The following is a 24,599-nucleotide window of genomic DNA, read 5'->3' on the forward strand; positions in this document are numbered from 1 at the left end:
AGGTCGAGGCTGCGGTGGCCGGGAGTGGCCACTGCACTCCAGTCTGGGTGACAGAGCGAGACTCCAACTCAAAAAAAAAGAGAAAGAAACGTTACTGAAAATTGGAGATGACACAAGGAAAGTACAACCTAAAAATAAATATTAGCTTTCCCTGCCTCCCAGAATCTATCCAGTGTCATAGCATGTTCCTTCTGCCATCTCCCTCCTTAGCTCTGATCACCAGGTTGCTGAAACCAGGACTCTCCCTCCTTCCTTTTTGTAAACTCACTCTCCCTTCCCACTCCATGAAAACAGTATCTTAAGGGTAACGACCCAAACTAGCCTATCTGCCTTGGTATTCATCTACTTACTGCTACTTGCCATGCAACAACCTAAATTCATTCATTCATTCAGGAAATATTTTTGAGCATTTATTTTATACCGAGTATTGTGTTAGGTGAGGTGGATATAGCAGCAGAGAAGACAGATAAGACCCTTGCTTTCATAGAGGAGACAAAAACAAACTAGTAAACTAAAAACCAAATCTGACAATTACAGATTTTAATGCCTTCTATAAAATATTTTAAAAACAGGATGAAAGGCTGGGCACAGTGGCTCATGCTTATAATCTCAGCACTTTGGTAGACCGAGACAGGTTGAATATTTGAACCCAGTAGTTTGAGACCAGCTTGAGCAAAACAATAAGACCCCATCTCTAAAAAAAAAAAAAAACCAATCTTTTTTTTAATTAGCTGGGTGTGGTGATGCTCTGAAGGCTGAGGCAGTCGAAGATCACTTGAGCACAGGAATTCAAGGTTGCAGTGAGCTATGAATGAGATACTATGCCCCAGCCTGGGTGATATAGCAATACCCTGTCTCAAAACAAAACAAAACAGGACGATATGATAGACGGGTCTAAGGAAGGGGAGGAGTGTCACCTTAGACAGGATAGATAAGTCCCTCTGAGAAGGCAACACTTGGGCTGAGTCCAAAATATTTACATCTGAATTTCCCAAAATAGGCTAAACATGTATTCAAGGTGTCTGTAAGGTAGGGACACAAAAATTTCTTTTGAAAATATTTATTTTTAATATTTCAAAAGACATGTAAAAATTAGAATGCTGTAAGTCCCTCCTTGTACATATTTTAAAGTTTAATATTGTTTTTATTTGTACTTAGATGGGCAGCATGGAAGATCTTTAATTGTTTCATGGATTAGAACCTCTAAAATCATCCCCAGTTCTCAGAAGATGTCAGAAAGTTGTCTTCTAAGTAGAGGAAGAACTAGCATAATGTCCTGTGGTAGGAAAGGGTTTTGTCTCTTCTAGGAAGAAGGGGTGGGGACAGTATGAGCAAGGTGGGGGTTGAAACTAGGGTGGGCGGGGCAGGCAGAGGCCAGATCACATAGAGGGAGTAGTTCTCAACTCTAGTTGTATATCCTAGATGTTAGGCCTGAAAATTCCTTGGAATATTTTTAAAATTTCTGAAGACTAGGCTCTGCACCAAGAGGTTTAACTGGTCTGGGATGGGGTTGAGAAATTGGAATTTTAAAAGTTTCTCAAGTGAATTTAACATGTAACCAGGGTAAAGAACCATTGACATGGGGCCTGGTGACCAGCCAAAGAGACAGAGTGTTGAATGGTGAAGAACATGAACCCAGGAACCAGATTGTCTGGTTTTCCTTTCTTTTTTTTTTTAACTTTTAAATTTTTTAAATTTTTAAATTGTGGGATACAATTCAGTGTTAGGTATACAAATATTCATTGTGCAGGTACCCTTGTTGATGAGGTGTGCCCCCCCTTCCCCAGGTAGATTTCAACTATGATCAATCCCACCTCCCTGCACCCACCTCCACCCCACAGTTTCCCGCTACTGTCAATCCTTTTCTTATAGTATTACAGTAGTTGTTCAAGGTCCACTTATGAACATGTGATACTCAATTCTTTGTTTCTGTGAAAGATCACTCAGTATTATTAACTCTAATTCCATCAGGTTGCTGCAAAGTTCATGATTTTGTTCTTCTTTATGACTGCACAATATTCTGTTGTGTATATATACCACATTTTTTTTATCCAGTCCTCTTTTGATGGTCAGCACGGTTGGTTCCATGTTCTTGCTATTGTGAACAATGCTGCAATAAACATACATGTGCAGGTATCTTTTTTATAGAGTGATTTGAGTTCTTCGGGGTATATTTCCAGTAGGGGGATTGTGGGGTCATATGGAAGGTCGACTTTTAGAACTTTTAGGAATCACCACACTGTTTTTCACAGAGGCTGTACTACTTTACACTCCCACCAACAGAGTAAAAGCGTTCCATTTTCACCACATCCTCTTCAGTATCTGTTATTTTTTGAGACTGATGGTGGCCTTTCTGACTAGAGTTAGGTGGTATCTCAGTGTAGTTTTAATTTGCATCTCCTTGATGACTAGTGAAGCTGGACATTTTTTCATGTATCTGTTGGCTGCTCATATGTCTTCTTTTGAGAACTATCTATTCATATCTTTTGCCCACTTTGTAATGGGGCTGTTTTTTTTTTTTTCTTTTCAGCATGTTCCTTGTATATCCTAGATGTTAGGCCTTTGTCAGACATGGAGTTGACAAATATTTTTTCCCAGTCTGTGGGTTGTCTCCCTGCTCTCTTGATGGTTTCTTTGGCTTTGAAGAAGCTTGTCAGTTTGATGAGGTCCCACATGTTTATCTTATGTTTTATGGCATGGGCACTTAGGGTTTTGGTCAGGAGTTGGTTGCCAGTTCCAATTTCCATAAGAATGTCTCCCGCATTTTCTAAGGTTCTTATAGTTTGAGGTTTTACATTTAGGTCTCTGATCCATTTAGAGTTAATTTTTGCATATGGGGATAGGTAGGGGTTCTGTTTCAATCTTCTGCATATGGTCAGTCAGTTTTCCCAGCACCATTTACTGAGCAGGTTCTTGTCTTCCCAGTGGTTGGTGGTGGAGGCTTTGTCAAAGATGAGTTGGTTGAGAAATTGAGGTTCTGTTTCTGGAATCTCAATTCTATTCCATTCCGTTCTTGTACCAATACGAGGCTGTTTTGATTATTGTAGCTTTAAAATAAAGTTTAAAGTCTGGGAATGTATACCTCCTGCTTTGTTTTGTTTTTGTTGTTGTTGTTATTGTTAGTTTTTTTTTGTTTGCTTGTTTGTTTTTCTGAGGATTGTTTTTGCTATTCTTGGTCGTTTATGATTCCATATGAATTCCTGTATTGTTGTTTCTAGGTCTGAGAAGAATGTTGCTGGTAGTTTGATGGGTATTACATTAAATCTGTAGATTGCCTTAGATAGAATGGACATCTTAACAATGTTGAGTCTTTCAATCCATGAGCATGAAATATTTTTCCACTTGTTTGTGTCATCTTTGATTTCTTTGAGCAGTGTTTTGTAGTTTTCATTATAAAGCTTCTTCATAGCCTGGCTCGGTGGCTCAGCCTGAAATCCCGTGCCTTTGGGAGGCTGAGGTGAGTGGATTGCCTGAGCCCACGGGTTCAAGACCTGCCTGGGCAACTTTGCGAGACCTCCTCTCTACAGTAAATCAAAAAATTAGCCCGGGCATGGTGGCACACGCCTGTAGTTCCAGCTACTTGGAAGGCTGAGGCGGAAGGATCACCGGAGCCCAGCAGGTCGAGGTTGCAGTGGCTGGGAGTGGCCACTGCACTCTAGTCTGGGTGACAGAGTGAGACTCCAACTAAAAAAAAATAAAAAATAAAAATAAATAAAGGTTCTTCACATCTCTGGTTAGGAAGATGCCAAGGTATTTCTTTTCTTTTTCTTTTTTCTTTTTTTTTTTTTTGAGGCTATTTTGAATGAAATTGTGCTTTTTATTTGGGTTTCTGTTTGTTTATTATTGGTGATTGTCTGGTTTTCAATCCCATCTCTGCTACTGACTATTTGTGTAATCCCAGGGACCTTGCTTAAGCTTTCTGTTCCTCAGAAAGAAACATGGGGACAATAGTTTACCTACCCCATAGTGTAGTTTGTAGGCTTAATAAGTTAATACATAAAAGGTCTCAGGAATACATGCTAAGGATGCAATGACTTTTATTATAGCTTTGACTACCCTATGGGAGCAGTTATGGCAGCTTGGTCTAGCTGGAGGCAGTGGAGATGGAGAGAAGTGAGTGGAATCACATAGTCAATTTGATACAACTGTCAGGACTTGCTGAAAAACTGGATGATATGAGGGAAAGAAGGGAATAAATGATGGTGTCCATGTTTGGGGCTTTAGCAGTTGGGTGGAAAGCAATTTCATTTCCCAAGATGGGAAAAACTAGGAAAGAAACAAGTTTTGAACAACAACAACAACAAAAAGAATCAAAAATTTTATCTGGCATGGATTTAAGTTAAAGACACCATTATTAGATATCCAAGAAGAGATACCAACTAGACAACTTAATATGTGAGCCTGGAGCTTAGTAGAAAGAAACACATCTCAGCATCAATAGCATATAGAGCTATGCTGTCCAATACAGTAGCCAATGGTCACACACAGGGGGTTACTTAATTTAAATTTAGATTAATTAAAATTAAACAAAATTTAAAAATCAGTCACTAGTCACTTTAGCCACATTTCAAGTACCCAAAAGCTCCATAGAGCTAGTGGCTGTCACATTGGACAATGCAGGCAAGGAACATTTCTATCTTTGCAGAAAGTTCTATAGAGAGTAGTGAGGGACTCTCAAATCATGGAACTGTGGGAAATCATCCAGAAAGTGGTTTATGACTCTGGCTACATACTAAAATCACCCCAGGAATTCACAGTTGATTTATCTTGGAAAACTCCCAGCATTGGTAGTTTTTCACAGTTCCCAGGATGATTCTAAAGTGGAGCCAAGGCGGAGGACCACTGACCCAGGGAGATAATGTACACAGAATCATGGGAAGGCCCAGATTGTTCCAACATTAAGGGCAACTCTCAACTCTGGCTGCACATTGGAATCACCTGTAGAGCTTTAACATTACTGAGACCTGAGACCTGCTTGGAGAGATTGCGGATTTAATTGGTCTAGAGCCTAACCTAGTCCCCAGGAATTTTTAAAACTCCTCAAATAATTCTAATGGGCATCCAAGGTTGAGAACCACTGATTAATAGAGGAAAAGGACATAGTTTCTACAAGGAAGAAGTGATTATATCTGTTGAATGCTAAAAGATCAATAAAGTCTCATTCAATGTTGGTGGAGTAGTAGCAATGAAAGGTGGATGGGAGTTGGTAAAACAGTGGTAGGTTGGTGAAGAAATGGACACAGTGCCTCTAGACAACTATTAATCAACAGTTTTAGTTGTAAAGAGAAGCAGATAATTCTGGAAGCAACGCTAACCCCCAATGTGACTGTATTTGGAGACAGGATCTCTAAGGAAGTAATTATGTTTAAATGAGACCATAAGGGTGGGGCCCTGATCCAATAGGATTAGTGTCCTTATGAGAAGAGACACACACACACAAGAGATCTTACTCAAGCTTGCTTGCTTATGTGCTTACTCACTCTCATTCTCTCTCTCTCTCTCTCTCCCCCCGCCATCTTTCTCCCTCCTCTTCATCTCCTCTCCTCATCCCCTTCCCCACCACCTTTCATTTTCCTCCCTGCCTCCCTCCCTTCACCATGTGAGGATATAGCATGAAAGTGGCCATCTGCAAGCCAGGAAGAGAGCCCTCATTAGGCACCAAATCAGTCAGCATCTTGATCTTAAATTTCTAGCCTTCAAAACTGTGAGAAAACAGACACTCAGTCTATAGCATTGTTATGGGAGCCAAGATGAATATACCCAGTTTTCTCCTTGCTAGAAGATGCATAGTGTTTTCTATGTCCTCAGGGCAGTTACCCTACCTCTAGTTCAGAGAAAAATCCTAATTAACTTAAACTAGTTGTCTTCGTCTACCTGGGTTATTATAACAAAATATATTAGACTGAGTAACATTTATAATAGAAATTTATTTCTCACAGGTCTAGAGACTGTGAAATCCAAGATCAAGGCACCAGCAGATTCTTATCTAATGAGGGTTCATTCTCTGCTACACAAATGGAGACTTCTAGTCTTCATCATATGAGACTTCTTTCATATGATGAAAGAACAAATGAACTCATTCCAGTCTCTTATATAAAGGCACTAATCCCATTCATTAAGGCTCCACCTGCATTACCCATCACTTCCCCAAAATCCCACCTATTAATACCATTGCATTGGTGATTAGATTTCAACATATGAATGGTGGGGAGGGACATAAACACTCATAACCTAGCACCAGTGGTTCACAAACTTAATCATGCATCAGAATTACCTAGAGGACTTTTAAAAACACAGATAGGGAGCAATACCCTCAGGTGCCCTCCCACTGTGAGAGCTTTTCCGTCCTCTCAATAAATCCTGCTTTAAAAAAAAAACAAAACAGATGGGCAGTCCCCTAGCCAAAATTTCTGATTCAGTAGGTCTTGGATGGTGTTCCTGCTGCTAGTCCTAGGGAGAACCTCTGAGAACCACTGGTCTAAGTTTATGATGCTAATTATTTCTCTCATAAGTAGTCTTAGTGATGGGCATATGACCTACTCTAGCCAATGGAAAGAAGTCTTTGGGTGAATTTTAGAAAAGATTTCCTTGCTGATAAAAGAGAAAGAACAGCTTATTTTCTTTTATAGGGTGTTGTCATATTGAATGTGATGCCTGAAATTGTGACAGCTATCTTGGGACCATGATGAGAGCTAGACTGTGGCAAGCCTCCATGCTGAAGAAATAGTAGAAAGATGGAAAGAGGCTAAATTATTTATAGTGCTACGCTACTGGATGAACCAATCTTGGAGTCCTTGTCTTATAAAATAATATAGTTTTCTTATTGTTTAACTCATTCTGAATTAGATATAAGGTTTTTCTTACTTGCAGCCCAAAACAGCCTAACTTATTCATAGACTCTAAAAACTTTAAACAAATGAGCCAAGGATGAGATGTAGAATTAGCTTTATAAAGAAAGAATCAGAAATACTTCTTCCATGCCAGTGTAAGAGAAGACAGAGCATATGGGTTCTAAGGCAACAGACTTTAAAGTTGGAAGATGAAATAGCTTCTGTCTGATTCCTTCTTTTTTACAAGGGCATGATATAATAGAGAAGAAGAGAATGAAGTCAATCTGGAAAGAGGTGAAAAAGTGTAAAAAAAAATATTTTTAGAGAATAAAAATAATTGATGTGGTTAATTTAATAAATTATGGCTGAATACTCATTTGAGATTTGTGATCTTAAATTTCCAGAAAATTAACAATCAACCTGGTTGGATAATATTCTCCAGCAGTTTCTGCTTGGGTAGAGGTTTATATAGAGCAGATAGCTAAATCTAACCATGATTAAGTCATTCTAGGAAATATAAAAGAAACAGAGGAGAGCAAGGGAGTACAGGGTATCTCCAAAGAAATGCTTGTGATGATAGATCATCAAATCTAAACCAGATTCTCCCCACCCAGGTTAGTTTTCTCCAGTCCTCAATAAGCTTGAGTTGGCTTTCTCCTGTCACCACAGCCAGAGTTCCTAGTTGCTGCTTCTATTAGTTTTCTATTGCTATGTAGCAAATTACCACAAATTTACTATCTTAAAGCAACATCAATTTATTAGTTCACACTTCTGTAGATGAGAAGTCTGGATACAGTGGCTCAGGGTCTCACAGGGCTATTATTAAAGTGTCAGGTGGGCTGTAGTCTCATTTGGGGTTAAGGCTTTTCTTTCAGGCTCATGAGGTTGAGGAATAATTCAGTATCTTGTAGTTGTAGGACAGAAGTTTCTTTTTCTTGCTAGCTATTAGCTGGGGTCCATTCTCAGTTCTCAGAGGCTACCCACATTCCTTGACACATTGTCCTTCCATCCATTCACATTCCTCATCACATTTTCCCTCCATCTTCAAAGTTAGCAGAGAAGAATCTCTCTTACTTTGAATTCCTTTCACTCTTTGAATCTCTTCTTCAGGAAAGGCTCAATTCCTTTGAAGGGCTCACCTGATAGATTAGATCCATCTAAATAATCTCCCTTTCTTAAAACCAACTGTGTCATATAACATAACCTAATTGTGAAAGACACTATCCCATTATTGGCACAAGTCCCAGAGATTTTACAAGATTCATACCAGGGGCTAAGAATCTTGGCACCCATCTGAGAATTTTGCCTACCCTGTTAAAAATGATCCCCTCATACCAAGAGAGCTACTGGCCTAGATTCTGAATATGTGCGTGGGGATAGGGTGGGAATTAAATGATGTAATATATATATATATATATATCCCTAGAACTGAACTACTCTGGAATCTGGCTTAGGAAGAAGACCTATTGCTCTGCTTCACCACCAGCCTCAAGCAAACATGGGTGTTTCCTAAGTCCCCAGATTGCTACCCTTTGCCTTTCATCTCGGTCCCCTCATGGAGTGGTCTCTCCCAATCCCATAATCTCAGCCACCCCCAACTCACTGAAGCCTCCCAAATCCCCAGCTTCAGACTGAACTTTCTTCAAAGCTCCCAATTGTGATTCACATACCACTATCTGATGAACTTTTTTGCCTGCATGTCCAATAAATAGCCTAGACAAAAATCCAAAATGGAACTCATTCTCCTCACCAGATGTGTTCTTCCTCTTCTCTTCCCCAAACCTGGGAGTCACCCCAGACTCTCTCCTCTTCCACAGCACGTCTGCCAGTTTTTCCTCTGACTTATCACTTAACCTGTCTCCCTCGAACCCCATTACCTCTGTCTAGTCCACTCCCCCATGGTATCCTTCCAGAAGTAACATCTCTCTCGCTAGTCTTGCCCCTTTCTTATCTTTTCTCTGCCACAGTGATCTACTTAAGATGTCAATCTTATTGTAGTATTTTGCTGCCTAAAATTCATGAATGCTTTTCTTTGCCTGTAGGATAGTCAATTCACTCTAAGTCAAATTGATAGCTATATATTAATCACCTCAATGGCCTAGGCACTGCGCTAGCTCTGAGAACACTGTACTGAACAAAACAGATAGCTCTTGACCTCATAGAACTTACAGGCCTACAATGGAGGCAATAGAGTTATGATGGGACAAATGAGGTGGCTGTGGGAACATACAGCAGGGAGAGCTATAGGTGGAAGGGAGTGGGAGGACAGTGACATTTAAAGGATAAGAGTTCACCAGATGAGAGGAGATAATGAACGTGTTCCAGTGGAGAGAACAACATGGGAAAAGACCTGAAGTGGAACAGAACTGTGTGGTTGGTACCCAGAGAGTGAAGGTTGTGGGACACATAATGAAGCTGAAAAAATAGGCAAGGACAAGATAATAGGTGGTCTTAAAGGCCACACAAAGGATCTGGGGCATTATCTAAAGGGCAGTATGGGGACCACTGAACAATTTTTTTTTATTCCATTAACTTTTCTCTAACCACTGAAGAATTTTAAAGAGAAGGTTGACAAAATCAAGCTTGCATTTTTTTAAAAAACTACATTGGATTGGAGTAAAGAGGAGTAGAGTGGAGTGGTCAAGACCTGAGGCAGATCACTAATAGTCAAAAAATGCAAGTCAAAACCACACTGAGATACCACCTACCTCCAGTCAGGATGGCCATCATTAATAACTCAAAAAACTGCAGATGCTGGATAGGATGTGGAGAAAAGAGAACGCTTCTCTTTTGTTAGTGGGAGTGTTAACTAGTATAACCTCTGTGGAAAACAGTGTGGAAAACAGTGTGGCGATTTCTAAAAGATCTAAAAACCGACCTTCCATATGACCCAGCAATCCCCCTTCTGGATATATACCCAGATGAACTCAAATAATTCTACAGAAAAGATTCCTGCACACACATGTTTATTGCAGCACTATACACAATAGCAAAAACATGGAACCAATCCTGACTGAATTTTTAAAAATTTAGTACATATACATGATGGGATATTACACAGCCACAAAGAAAGACAAAATTGTGGACTTTACAGCAACTTGGATGGATTTAGAGTCCATCATACTCAATGATCTATCACAGAAACAAATAATTGAGCACCACATGTTCTCACTCATACGTAAACCCTGAACATTTATCATAATACCACATGAAAGGGATTGGCAATAGGGGGTCACTGTGGGGGGGGTGGGGGCAATGCACATAACACTAATAAGGGTACCTAATCTCAAATCAGGCAAAACGAGGGCCACTGGAAGGCCCAAACTTCACATATACAATGACACTTATGTACCTAACTCTGAATTGTACCCCACATCTTTAAAATTAAAAATAAAAAAAGACCCGAGGCAGAGAGACCAGCTATGAGAACATGCTAATGGTCCAGGGGAGATGATGGGGGCTTAGACTAGGAAGGTGGCAGAAGAGATAGAACTCAGATTAAATCAATAGATAAGAGGTAGAATGATAAATTTGGTGATTGTTTACATGGGAGAGGTAGTGGAGAGAGAGGAGGAAAAAATGGCTCCTCCGTGGCTTTAGACCTGAGCTACTAGGTGGATGGTAAAGCTTAGATTAAGAAAATTGGTGATGCAAGCTCATGAGATAGAAATATTGAATTTGGCTTTAAACATGGTAAGTTTGGGACCTGCAAGACATCTAACTGAAAATGTAGGACAGGCAGAGGAAATACACAGGTCTAGTGCTTAGATGTATATGTCTCATACATAAAGGCAGTTAATAGAAGCCCTAGGAGTAAATTAATTCACCTGAAGAGAGCATGTAGAATTTAAAAAAAGAGACTCTGGAATTAAGTCCTGAGAAATGCTGATATTTATAGATTAGATAAAAAGGATAAGTGAAGATACTGAGGTATGTCCATAATAGGTAAGAGGAAAACTAGGAGAATATGGTATCGTGAAAACCAGGGAGAATGTGTTTCTAGAAGAAGGGAGTGGTCAACGGTTGCTAGGCATGACATGAGTAGGTGATCATTTATATAATTGTTCATAATCTTGCCTAACTTCTTGTGGACCATGAAATGCTTCTTAGGCCGCCTCACTTTTCATATGTAGTCCTCTAATTCAAGGCCTCCCCAGACCCTGAACACCACTCCCTCCCAGAGACACCTAGTGGACACTGTCCATCCTAATCCTTTCAGGAATCAATCATTCCTTAGGCCTTCTTTGATTCCCTCCTCCCCAAATGGAATCAATACATTTCTCATTCTTTCCTATTTGTTTACTTGGTATATATTTTTATTTCGGTGCTTATTGTAGCATGTATACTATAATAACTTGCTTACACGTCTATGTTGTCTACTTGACTATAAGCTTCTTGAGAGCAAGTGCAGTTTATATTCTGCTTTCTGTACCTATGCTTAATGCAATATCAGATACATAGCTGGATTCAACAAATGTTTTTGGATCTCCCTTGAAGCTGCCTAAATGTCACCTCGAGAATGCAAATGTCCTGGGATGGGTTAAAGGATCATGGGAGTTGCTGACATGGAACCGGAGGCAAAGACGGCTGAATAACAACAGCTAGCGTTTCTTAAGTGCTCTGCTTATGCTAGACACTGCCAAGCCCTTACAGTACTCTATCTCATTCAGTCATCACACTCCATTTAATAGGAGCTTATCTTCATCATCACACCCCATTTAATAGGAGCTATCAACACTCTCACTTTACAGATGAGAAAATAGAGGCTAGAGGAGTTAAGTCACTTGTCCAAGGTCAGACCCTCGCAAGGGGAAGAGTCAGGGCTTGAAGGAACTCAAGTCTGCTAGATTTGAAAGCCTTTAAGTCCAAATTGCATTTGAGCTTGGGAGAAGTTCCTTGTGCTGACGAAAACTTGTAAAGTATATTATTGAGACTTGGAAGTGGTATGTAAAACCTCTCTGTAGAGAAGGGTGCTGGTGAACTTAACCACATCACTCGTGGCTGTGCCAGGCTCCCAGCACAGCCTGCATACTCCAGCAGTTGGTGACTCTGCTTAACCAGAAGCCATGAGGGACAAAAGCAAAATGTCTGTGAAAAGTCTATTCCTCAGCATTGATTTGTCCCAAGGGCAAGTTGGAGGGTGCCCCACAGTGAGCCAATGGTTGCAATGCCAGACACTAAGTTGGGAATAAAGTGAAAGGTGAGGAGGCCAGAGTGGAGGAAACTAAGCCAAGTTGCTAGGTCTTGGGCAATTTCAACCCCAAGGCTCTGAGCCAAGGACAGGCCACTGTGCCTAAAATAACCTCTTAAGAGAAACTTAACTGGTCATTTTGCAATTTCTATCCCAACACCAACTTTTAGGTCAATGTGACTAATAAGGATTGGGCCCCTACTATATGTTAACACTATAAAAGGTGCAAAAAAGCTTTGGTCTTCCACAGAGCTGAAGCAAACCCACAGGAAACAATGAGAGAGTTGTGTAAAACAGTATACAATCCAGTGCCAACCTGTGCAGTGTGAGCCCCAAAGACAGCTGAAATTCACAGAAAGGAGAGATCAGGGCGTGCTGGCATGTTGGGAGTAGTTTCTTGGAGTACATGAACTTGAACTTGGTTTCAAGGAAGAAATGAAGACAAAGCAGAAAGATGATAGCATTCCAGGTAGAAAGAAGAATATGAACAAAAATGAAGTGGCAGGAATGAGAATGAATTGTGTCTTGGCCTGTGAAGAAATCTCTCAGTGAAGTAAAGTGTCCTTGTAGGAGAAGAATGGGAGATAAAGTTAGTGGGTATGGAAGGTCCAATCATAGAGTTCCTAAATTTCAAGAATATTAGACCAAGCAAATTCAACATGCAGAATACAGGAGTCTATCATGTGGGCAGTGAGAAATGACCTTGGGCTTTAAAAACAGGGAGTTACCAATAAAAATAAAATTGTAGGAAGATCCACTTGGTGGTAGTGTTTAAGAGAAATTAGAGAAGACTAAATGCAAAAAACTGTCCTCTCAAAAACCTGAGTGCTTCTTTGAGCATCCACTAAAAGTTGGGCTGCATACAAACATAATAAACCATCCCTCTTCTGCCAGCTTCATAGTCCAATGAGGAAGCCATGCACTAATCCCATAGTTATCCATGAAGCACCTACTATGTGCCAAAGATCATACTGGTCACTGAGGACATGGTGAAAAGGAAAACAAAGCCTTGGTCCTCAAAAATCTTATCCTGCAATGCATGTGGAAGACAATATAAAACCAAACCAATAATTATACCAGTATAAAATCAAGTAACAAATGCTATGAGGAAAAACAGAGTACTGGGTGGAGATTGGGGAAACAGAGTAGTCAGAGAAGGACTCTCCAGGAAATTGGCACAGTATTTCAAGCCCAGAGAAAAAATAAAACGGAAATATCACTGTTAGAAAAAGGATTTTGAGAAAGGGGTTTCATTTGTAATAAGATAAAGAAGGTGAGGAGTCTTGTTTTAGATGTGTTAAGCTGTAATAGCACCAAGATATCCACACAGAAATATGTAGACTCTAGAACTCTAGTCTACAAGACCAGGAGAGATAAAGGTTAGACATATAAATTTAAAAATCATCCATTGATATTTGATTGGTAAGAAGCCTTCTTTTCCAAACCAATTTACACGATATGAAAGTAACTCAAGGACTAAACATTTTAAGTGGAACTTAAGATATACATGTAGTTTTATCATATCTCTTATGATGACTCCCCTCCCTTCGACTTCCTGGAATCCCAGGGGTGGGCAGTGGCTTTGTATAGGCAGCAAGCAGCTGCTAACAAAGTAATTATAATTAAAGTTCATACACAGCTAACCATCAAAGAGACCTCTGACCTCTGTGTCTTCAATCCCCAAGGGAGAGTTTTAGAGACAGTTCTATTCTTCTGTACTTAGCCCTTGAACCACGTGTTGCCCTTTTGCGATATTTTTCCTTCTGCAGATGGCTCTGGATGTTTTAATATTTGGGAGAAAGAGATTTGGAAAGCAAAATAGATTTTAAATTACAAATGGCAAGAATTAAATATTTGGATATCCTCAATGATAGGAAATTATATTTTGAATGGCAGGCCCCTTATAGTACTGGCTTCCCCCAATAGGCTAGTGTTCCAGGAACCCATCAGCCTCAGTGTACCAGTCAACGTTGTTGTGACAGGCTATGAGAGCTTCAATGCATTTTTTTCTTTTTTGAGATTCTTTCAATGCGTTTGCCCATTTCATGATGGGTGATTTACAAGTACACCTTCCCACACCACCTGAGTGTTCAGCATTTTTTGCCCCACAATGGCATGATCCCCATACTCCACCTTACCTATTCACTGAATCTCACCCCAAGCAACTTTTTTGGTTTCCTCAGGTGAAAAAAGTCCTTAAAGGGAAATGTTTTGCCAACGTGGAGGAGGTGAGACAAAAAAAGGCAGAAGCACTCAAAACTGACAAGTTCAAAAACTATTTTGAGCAGTGGGAAAAGTGTCTCGATTGGTTTATTGCAATAAATGGAGAGTACTTTGAAGGTGACTGAAGTTTAAACATGTAAAAATAAGCCGGGCTCGGTGGCTCAGTCTGTAATCCCACACCTTTGGGAGGCTGAGGTGAGTGGATTGCCTGAGCCTGCAGGCAGGTTCAAGACCCGCCTGGGCAGCAAGACCTCATCTCTACAGTAAATCAAAAAATCAGCTGGGCGTGGTAGTGCATGCCTGTAATTCCGGCTACTCGGAAGGCTGAGGCGGAAGGACCACCGGAGCCCAGCAGGCGAGGCTGCGGTGGCCAGGAGCAGCCACTGCACTCCAGTCTGGGTGACCGAGTGAGACTCCAACTAAAAAAAAATAAAATAAAATAAACATGTAAAAATAAATACACAAGTTTTTATAAATAATATCCAGGGTTTTTTTGGGTCCCTCTCGTATTTCAGTTTTCCTGGAGCCATCTCTGTTTTAGTAATAAAAGTCCTTCTGAGAAAACCCTTCAACCCTGAGCACCCTATGGCTTGATCTCACCTGCATGTTGCAGCACAATGCTTTACTTCTCTAAAAGTGACATCAGTCCTATTAAAATACATGTTTAGTTTCCAAGTCCTACCTAACCCCCTTCTACCTAGGAGCTGGGTTCTGTTTTCCTACCCAGACAGATGAGCTCTGTTCAGAAATTCCCAGGTGTAAGGTGACACTGGATTCCTTAACCTTCTGCTCCCATTACCTCCTACTCAGCCACAGCTACCACCTAAACCAGGAACATCAAATCCATTGGTGACTTCAATCCATGGCACTTGCTGCCTTCTCTGTCCAGTCCTTGTTCAGGAAGCTGGTGGGACCTGGGGGTCAAAGTTAGGTGATCAAAGAGAAAAAAGGGAACTCATCTGAGCTGGTGATGTGTTCTAACACAGCAAATCACAGGAAAGGGGAACCCCACGTAAGTTGCAGCTTACTGACGTAGGAAGATATATGGTTTACGTCTTTGAGTTACAGAAAATATAGGAAATGCTTACTGGCCAGTCAATTTTGGACTTCTGGGTCCCAACTTGGGCTGACTCACCTTCAGAATGGAAGCTAAGTGACAGCCGTCATGTCAAGACACACATCATATGCTTTTTCAGAACCCACTGGGTTTGGAACACTCACAGATATTGGGAAAGCTCACAAGTCATTTCTGCCAGTTGTTAGAGACTACTCTGAAATTATAAGGAAGACGTAAAGAAAATGCCACGACTAATATTAAACTTGGCTTGGACTCTTGCTACAGAATTTTCCTGCCTGACGAGGTTCAAAGAACAATAAACAGGGAACACAATCCTCCAGAAATAATTCCTATTTGATTCCTGGTCACCTTGGCTGCTTGTGAACACACTAAAATGTAGAATTTTAAATTAACTATTTAGGTAACCTTGACTGCCCTCCACACACAAGTCCTTACCTGAACTACTCATAGCCAAGGCAAAGAGTAGTTATTATTATCGCCTTCTTTTTTAAACTGAGTTGTCTGGGAAATTGCTTCAGACCCCCAAGAAAGATTGCTGTTAACATTTCAAAAAACTGAAATATTTGATCCCTGAAGCAACCCTTTCCCCATCCCTTCCTCAGTGCTCAGTCTGACTGACTAGGAAGGCTGTTGCAAGATTGCATCACCGACCTTTGCAATATTCTGGCCATTTTGATTTCCCCTCCCTCCCTGTCCTCTCCCTTGTCCTGCTGGAAGTCCTTTGGCCCATTTCCCCCACTTTGCTAACTCTGGCATATTAATAACCAAAGCTAAACCAGAGCCCCTACCTCCAAGGTGATTATGTTTAATCCTAGTCTAAATTAATCCCATGTGCTCATGCTTCTGAGCGTACTCACTACTCTGGCTTCTTGCTCAAACTGCCTACTTCACATCCTCCTGCCCCTCAACTGCTTTTTCTGTGGTCTAGTTGAGCTGGCACAGAGAAGTTGTGCCCTTAGACCCAGTAGAGTGTCAAAGACTTCTTGAGGAGAGCATGGTATACGTTCATTCTAGGCAAGCAGACAAACTTAAGCCAACAACCCCTTCTAAGCTTGCCTCTGGCAGCCTCCAACTGCAGTTCTCAAGTGGTAGTGGGGACAGTTAGATGTAATGGTTCTTCCCTGATAACACTGATACCTGTAGAAACGCCTTGTAGGCACACAGAGGCTGGCATCGCTCACACACACCCCTCTTTGCATAAAAGGGCACCTCATTTAATAGTTTTCTATCGAGTGGCTCTAGTAATGCATACGCCTCTGAATAAAACTGAAAGAAACAGTTTTAGCACATACTGCTTTGTCCAGACGTCACCTGTCCTACTGTTACCCGGGTTCCGCCCCCTCGCCTCTCCCATGGATTCCTCACTTATGGCAAGGTAACAACCTTTCTGAATAAAAGTGAAGGAATTCTCGTTTAGGTAGAACCCCCAGATTCCCTCATTAGGGGTCCTACTCAGGCTGCCCCGGACAAGGGAAGCTGTGCACCCACCGACACCACTCATGCCAGAAACGTCCGGGGACAGCTCGCTGGGCTCGGGGACCTCCCTTTGGGCACACCTGGAGCGGGCCCTCTGCTTGCAGAACTGTCCTCCGGCGCACTCCCGCCGCAGTGGCCCCGTGCCGGGTCCCCCAGTCCACACAGCCGGGGCGTGCACAGCTCGTGGCCACGGGCTTCAGGTCCCAGCCCGGTTCCACCCCCTCCTCTTCCCCTCCCCCTCTTCCTCCCCGTCCTTCACGCTCTGGCTAGTGCAGTGTCGGCCCAAGCCAGGGAGCGCAGGAGGCGTGTCTCGGAGAAAAGATATAAGCGGCCCCGGGACGCAGACCAGGTGCCAGCTGCGGAGTCTCCATCTGGAAGAGCTGCGGCTGCCGAGAAGGAGGAGAGCGCAAAGGCCAGCCGGACCGACCGACTTGTCGACCGCCGCCTCCTCCAGCTCACGCTGCCTCCGGCTCGCGCTGCGCCACTAAGGTGAGCCCCGGCCGGGGCGCGCGGTTCCGGGGTCCCGGGATGGAGGGTGGTCCGCTGTGTCCCGCGGCGGTCCCCCCTTCTACGGGCCCTTCCCACGAGTGCTGGCTGGGGGGTGCCCCGGAGGGTGGAGCCGACCTCCGATGGCTAAAGGCCCTCCTGTCCGGCTTCGCTCCTCCTGCAGGTCATTCCAGCTCCCAGTGAGTGCCCAGAGCCCTGATGGAAACGGTGCAGGAGCTGATCCCTCTGGCCAAGGAGATGATGGCCCAGAAGCCCAAGGGGAAGCTAGTGAAGCTGTACGTGCTGGGCAGCGTGCTGGCCCTCTTCGGCGTGGTGCTGGGCCTGGTGGAGACTGTGTGCAGTCCCTTCACGGCCGCCAGCCGTCTGCGGGACGAGGAGGCAGCCGTGGCCGAGTTGCGGGCCGCCAGAGAGCGGCAGGCTCTCCGGAAGCAAGCCCTGTTGGAGAAAGACAAGCAGCAGGAGGCCTTCCTGGGCGTCCGGGCCCTCTCCAACCGGCTACACGCCTCCTAGGAACGGTGGGAGACCGACCGGAGGTGTGGGAGAGACAAGCAACCGACGGAGAGACGGGAGGAAGCCGGAGGGAGAGCACGCACAAGCCCGACTCAGCTGGGAGACAGCAGAAGCGTGTGCTGTTTGGACCTCCTTTGGAGGAGTCACTGACATCTAGAACTGACCTCCCACACAGATCCACCAAAAGGAGTTTGGGATGGAGTTTTGCTGCTGTGCAGCACTGCATTGTGATGACGTGTCCAAGTTTCTTTGATTTATCTAAATGCATCTACCATTTTGCACTAAGGAGAAAAGAGAAATGCTTTTTATATCATCATCATCATTATTATTATTATTATTAAAATGACCACCATTTTCCATTTTGAAATAAAAAACATTTTATACTATATCCTGTTATCTAATTCCTTAGGGGTGTGGTGACCTGGTATGGGAAGCAGGGAGGGTGTGCATGCTGGTGATGGGGCCTTACCTGAGTACTGTGGAGGGAGCTGCTTCCTGAAGGCCAGACAACACTTGCTTCACACCTAGGAATTCTGATATTGCTGTTATGTGCTTATAAGTCTGTTGAGGATTCTTTTTTTTTTTTTTTTTCTTCATGCTAGGTGTAGGAAGACAGACACTTACAAGTTCCATGAGAGTTAGCATTTGAAGATCAGAAGATAAATCAACTTCTGAGCTAGAGTAAGTGAATGGGCGATAACTGATTAAGGCAGAAAAGCTGTCCCTCACACCTGTGCACCGGAGAGTCTCATAGCAGATACCTCTTTCTTCCTAATTGTATTTTAGAGAAAGAGAGACCCACAGAGTAAGAGAGAAAGGAAGAAAGGGAGGGAGGAAGGGAGAGGGAAGGGAAGGAAGGAAAGACTAGTTACCTGGTAGGAAAAGAGGCAAGCTCCCAAGAACACCTGTCAGATGAGGAATCTAGCTCTACCCAGCCTTTTTCTCCAGGATCCCAGATCACAGTAAGAATCTCTAGGCTAGAAAGAGAAAAGACTGGTTGTTACAGACCTGAATCTTCTTCCTCCAAGGACAAAGCTTGCTCTGTAATAATAACTAATGTAGTGGCTCTATGGAGCTCAGAAAAAGAAATTTTAAACCATGGTTTTTTTCGTTTTTTTTTTTTTTTTTTTTATTTGGAGCCTCACTCTGTCACCCAGGCTGGGGTACAGTAGCATGCTCACCGCCACCACAGCCTCGGCCTGCTGGGCTCAGGCAATCCTTCCACCTCAGCCTTCCAAGTAGCTGGAACTACAGCCATGCGCCACCACTGCCTGGCTAATTTTTATGATTTATTGTACAGACGAGGTCTTACCAAGTTGCCCAAGTTGGTCTCAAACCCCTGAGCTCAGGCAATTCTCTCGCCTCAGCCTTCCAAAGTGCTGGGATTACAGGTGCGAGCCACCTCGCCTAGCTAAAACCATTATTCAAAGAGGTAGCTGAGAGGTAGCTGGCTTGGGCTTGGTGTCATTCTCCTCAGTTTTTCATGTTACCTACCCTAACCAGGTACTGACATTCTACTTTTGTCATCCACAGCTATACATTTTTGCCAAACATACTGATGGCTCATGCCATTGCCTCTGATCAGACTCTCCCCCAACCACCCCCCATACACATTTCCATTTCATTTGTATCAGCTCAAATCCTACCCAGCATTCCTGGCCCTGATCAAATGCTATTGCTCCCTAAAATCTATCTTTATCATCCCTAAGGAAAGAACAATCAGAATGTGGTAAGATTGATCAAGGAAAATAAGCCTATTTCAAGCGTTAAAAGAAAAGAAGAGTGTCAGTGGCACCACTGTTCTCCCAGTTTCCAAAATGAGAAATTAGGGAGAGTCTCCCCTTAAATGTCCAAAACACTTCGTAGGAACTGATTCCCACTTGGTTTTCCAAAGAACCTCTCCTACTTTGCTCATGACTCCTCTGCCCATTCAGCCACCTCTTATCAGGCTCTCCTCCTGTATCCTCTAGCACATTTGCCCCCAAACAATCCATTGCCAGATTGTCTTCCCTTCGTCCTGCTGCTCCTGCCCTCAAAAACATCAGAGACTAAATGCCCATGCCAGGTTTCAGTGTTTCTGTGACCTGTTTCCATCTCAGCCCTCTCTCCTTGCTTCTCAGGCAGTCCAGCATGAACCCTGGTACCCTCCTGTTCCTTTTTGGTCTTTTTCACCTTTGTTCACAGCACTCTTCCCACCTGAATGTCCTCCCGCCCACCACCTCCACATCTTCTGAAACCACATACCTCAAATTCTCTAAGAGAGGTATGATTTCAGATACAAATATTCTGCCACTGTCAAACTATATATCAAATTATGTGCTCCAATTTTTTTTATTTAGAAGATAATGTCTATATTTTGGGAGTTTGCCTATATATAAAAAACACAGATACCTAAATAATATAGGTGATGACTATATATTTTTGGTTTAGAAGGAAACGTTCCATGCCTATTTATGTTCAAACTACCCGATCCAATCAAGTCTGAGCTATTGAAATTTCTATTCTCACTAATCTTCTCATTTCTCTGAATTACTGCAGGTCATACAGTCTGGTTTGCATATTGGACTACTCAGTAGTGGACTTTCTTCTCCCAGCGGTTTTATGGGCTTGGTCATGTCTCTTATAGTATAGTCTTCTTGAGAGCAAGGACCATGTCTTCCTCAGTATTCACAGAAATCATCAAGTGTTAGGCAAATAGCAGGTTCTTAGTAAGTACTTAGTTGTTAATTTTTAAAAAGTAAGTACTTGATTGTTTAATCCATTTATGAGGTTAAAGCAGTGGTTGCAAATGAAAGTGGAAGAAATTTTGACAATGTCAGAAGATATTTCTGGATGTCTGGTGAGGAGAGGGACAGCACTCCTGATATCTAGTAGGTAGAAGCCAGGGGTGCTGTTAAACATCTGATTGCACAGGACAGCCCCACACAACAAAGAATTATCCAATCTAGAATGTCAGTAGGTCTGAGGAGAAACTCTGGGTTCAAGGAATGTAAGAAAAAAGGATTTGCCTAGCAGTTTTGAGGTGGTCTCTCGAAAGACTATGTCTGGTTATGATCAAACATGATAAGCCCCTCTCCCAACACAGGAACAAAAATTGTTCTTAGGCCCATTTTGTTTGGCAATTTTATCCGCACCTAGGAGAGTTGACAGAAGGTAGACTTAGTAGTTCTGTTAATAACATGGGGCTGACTCAGAATTCAGAACAACTCAACGGGTTGGATGCATGCACTGAAGCAAACCAGTTGAAACTGCAAAGGATACAGTACAAAATTTAGGTCCAAAAAATCAATTACATAATCACAGAATTAGGAAGACTTTAATCTAGCATGGATCATATGAAAAGAATCTAGCAATTTTCTTTTTTTCTTTCAATTTTTTAATTGATGCACTCTAATTATAAATATTTATGGAGTGAAATTTGATTTTTCAATATATGTATACAATTTGTAATGACCAAATCAGAATGGTTAGTATATCCATTACCTCATACATTTATCATTTCTTTGTGGTGAGAATATTCAAAACCTTCTTTTTAAATTATTTTTTAATATATAATACCTTACTGTTAACCATAGTCACCCTACTGTATGATACAATGCCAGAATTTACTCCTCTTAACTAATTGTAACTTTGTACTCCTTGACCAGCCTCTCCCCACCCTCCTCTCCCCCATCCCCTCCCCAGTCTCTTATAACCCCTAAGCTATTCTCCACTTTTATGAGATCAACTTTTTTCTAGATTTCATATATGAGATCATGTGGTATTTGTCTTTCCATGTCTAGCTTATTTCACTTAACATAATGTCCAGGTTAATGCATTTTGTCTCAAATGTCAAAATATCATTCTTTTTTATGGTCGAAGAGTATTCCATTGCATAGATATACCACATTTTTTATCCATTTATCCATTATTGGCATTAGGTTGATTCCAAGTCTCCACTGCTGTGAACAGTCCTGCAGTAAACACAGGAGTGCAGGTATCTCTTTGACATATTGATTTCCTTTCTTTTAGATATATATCCACAAGTGAGATGGCTGGATGGTAGGTCTAATTTTAGTTTTTTGAGGATGCTCCACGCTGTTTTCTATAGTGGTTGTACTAATTTACATTTCTATCAATAGTGACAAGGTAGTTTTAAGAAATAACCTGAATAGGCTGGGCACGGTAGCTCACGCCTATAATCCCAGCACTTTGGGAGGCTGAGGTGAGAGGATTGCTTGAACCCACAGGGGAAAGGCCAGCCTGGGCAAATTGGCGAGACCGCATCGCTACAATGAATCAAAAAATTAGCTGGGCGTGGTGGCACGTGACTAGTTCCAGCTACTTGCAAGGCTGAGATGGAAGGATTATTTGAACCCAGCAGGTCGAGGCTGCGGTAACCGTAGTGTGCCACTGCACTCCAGCCTGAGCAACAGAGTGAGACTCCAACTCAAAACAAACAAACAAACACAGAAATAACTTAGACTGAACCCAGGGGTTTGAAACCAGGCAGGGCAACTTGGTGGGACCTCTTCTCTACAACAACAACAACAACAACAAAAGAAATAATTTGGAGTGACATCAGCAGATACTTCTCTCCTCTCTCCTTCCCTCCTTTCCCAGGCTTCTTTCAAATCTTCTTCCAGGGCCTTCAGTTTCACACACTGCAAGCCCAAGAATAGTGGCTGTAAATCAAGGAACTTCCCTCCCAATAGGGTTCTGCATGGAGTACACCTAGGCCACCCCAGCACTGGGGTTTTTCAGTCACTCCACTGAAATTCACATTGGGTTTCTGAAAGTCAATCACAAGTTCTATTTTTAATTTTTTGTGGAACCTTCATACTGTTTTCAATATTGGCTGTAATAATTTACATTCCCACCAATAGTGTGCAAGTCTCCCTTTCCCCCCATCCTTGCCAACATTTGTTTTCTTTTGTCTTTTTGATAATAGCTGTTCTAGCTGAAGTGAGTCTCTCACTGTAGTTTTGCTTCACATTCTACTGATTAGTGATGTTGAGCATTTTTGAATATACCTGTTGACCATTTGTATGTCTTCTTTTGAGAAATTTCTATTAAGATCTTTAGCTCATTTTTTAATTAAGCTATTTCGTTTTTTTGTTATTGAGTTATTTATATATTCTGGATAATTGATATATAGTTTGTGACTATTTTCTCCCATTCTATAGGTTTTCTCTTCAATCTGTTCATTGTTTCCTTTGCTGAGAGAAAGTTTTTTAGTTTGATGTAATCCCATTTGTCTAGTTTTGCTTTTGTTGCCTGTGCTTTTGAGGTCTTGTTTAAAAAATTCTTGCCCAACCCAATGTTGTGAAATGTTTTGTCTATGTTTTCTTCTAGTTGTTTTGTAGTTCCAGGTTTAATGTTTAAGACTTTAATCTATTTTGAGTTGTTTTTACGCAGTTGTGTGTGACTTAACAATGGAGATATGATCTGAGAAATGTGTCAACTACACGATTTCATCATTGTGCAAACCTCATAATGTGTACTTATGCAAACCTAGAAGTTATAGTCTACTACACACCTAGGCTATATGGAATAGACTATCCTAGGCTACACATGTTTATAGTATGTTACTTACTGAATACTATATGCAATTGTAACACAATTGTAGGCAATTGCAATAGTATTTGTGTACCTAAACATATTTAAACATAAAAAGGTACAGTAAAAATACATTATTATAATCTTATGAGACTGCCATCATATATGCAGTCTCTTGTTACTGAAGATGTCATTATGCAACACATAACTCAATATGATGAGAGGTAGGGGTCTAGCCTCATTCTTCTTCATGTAAATATCTAATTTTCCTAGCACCATTTATTGAAGAGATTATCTTTTCCCCAATGTGTGCTCTTGACACTTTTGTCAAAATTAGTTGGCTATAGGTGAGCAAATTTATTTATGGGATCTCTATTCTGTTTCATCCATCCATGTGTCTATTTTCATGCTGATACCATACTATTTTTGTTAATATAGCTTTGTAGTATATTTTGAAGTCAAGTAGTGTAAAGGCTCCAGCTTGGCTCTTTTTGCTCAGAGCTAAGGGTTTTCAATGATTACAAGCTCAATAAAAGCCAACGAGGGCTTATAACAGGGCTGCTAAAACAAATTAATGCTTTATTAGTAGAATGTCCAAAAAAGAAAAGGGTAGGTGGTTTCGTGATTCTTCACATTCTGTTGGGGTGGAAAACAAAGCAGTTAACTCAGACTGCCTGGATATGCTTGGGTTTGCATCCCTGACTTTCCTATTTGTAGTTCTAAAATCTGGAACAAGTTACTTACACTTTCTGCATCAAGTTACTTAAATTCCTTCCTCGTCTGTCAAGTGGTACCTTCATCAGGGGTGTAATTTTGCTAATTAAATGAGATAATACACTTAAAGTTATTAGAGCAGTACCTTGCATATAGTAAACTTTCAGCAAATGGTATTATTATTGTAATGTTTTAAAAGAAACCTTGTCAAACAAAAACCTGCTTCAAGTAGAGTGACTAGGACATACAAAAGTCCAGAAATCCTGTCACATACAGAACAACTGAAGAACAACAGAGAATATAAGATTCAGTTGCTTTAAATAACAATTACCTCCAAATATCTGAAGGACTGCCATACTACTGGAGAAGAGCAGACTTATTTTGTGTGACTCAAAAATCCAGAACTAGGACTAGCAAGCAGAATTACAAGGAGGCAGATCTTAGGTCATTAAAACACAAAAGTAATTTAAAAACATAATGAATTGCTCTGCTATATATAGTAAGATTCCCATTACTAAAGCATCTAAGCAGA

General features: G+C 41.6%; 1 protein-coding gene across 1 annotated transcript; it reads left to right on the forward strand.

The window, feature by feature from the left end:
- Positions 1–17,085: 17,085 nt before the first annotated feature.
- Positions 17,086–18,147, forward strand: G0S2 (G0/G1 switch 2). The gene is made up of 2 exons (XM_008059991.2): positions 17,086–17,287; positions 17,469–18,147. Exon 2 carries the CDS (start codon positions 17,504–17,506, stop codon positions 17,813–17,815), a length of 312 nt encoding a protein of 103 aa, XP_008058182.1. The 5' UTR covers positions 17,086–17,287; positions 17,469–17,503; the 3' UTR covers positions 17,816–18,147.
- The last annotated feature ends 6,452 nt before the right edge of the window (positions 18,148–24,599 follow it).

This window comes from Carlito syrichta, unplaced genomic scaffold, assembly GCF_000164805.1.
Source record: "Carlito syrichta isolate Samal-C Ts95f unplaced genomic scaffold, Tarsius_syrichta-2.0.1 Scaffold304470, whole genome shotgun sequence".
Lineage (NCBI taxonomy): Eukaryota > Metazoa > Chordata > Mammalia > Primates > Tarsiidae > Carlito > Carlito syrichta.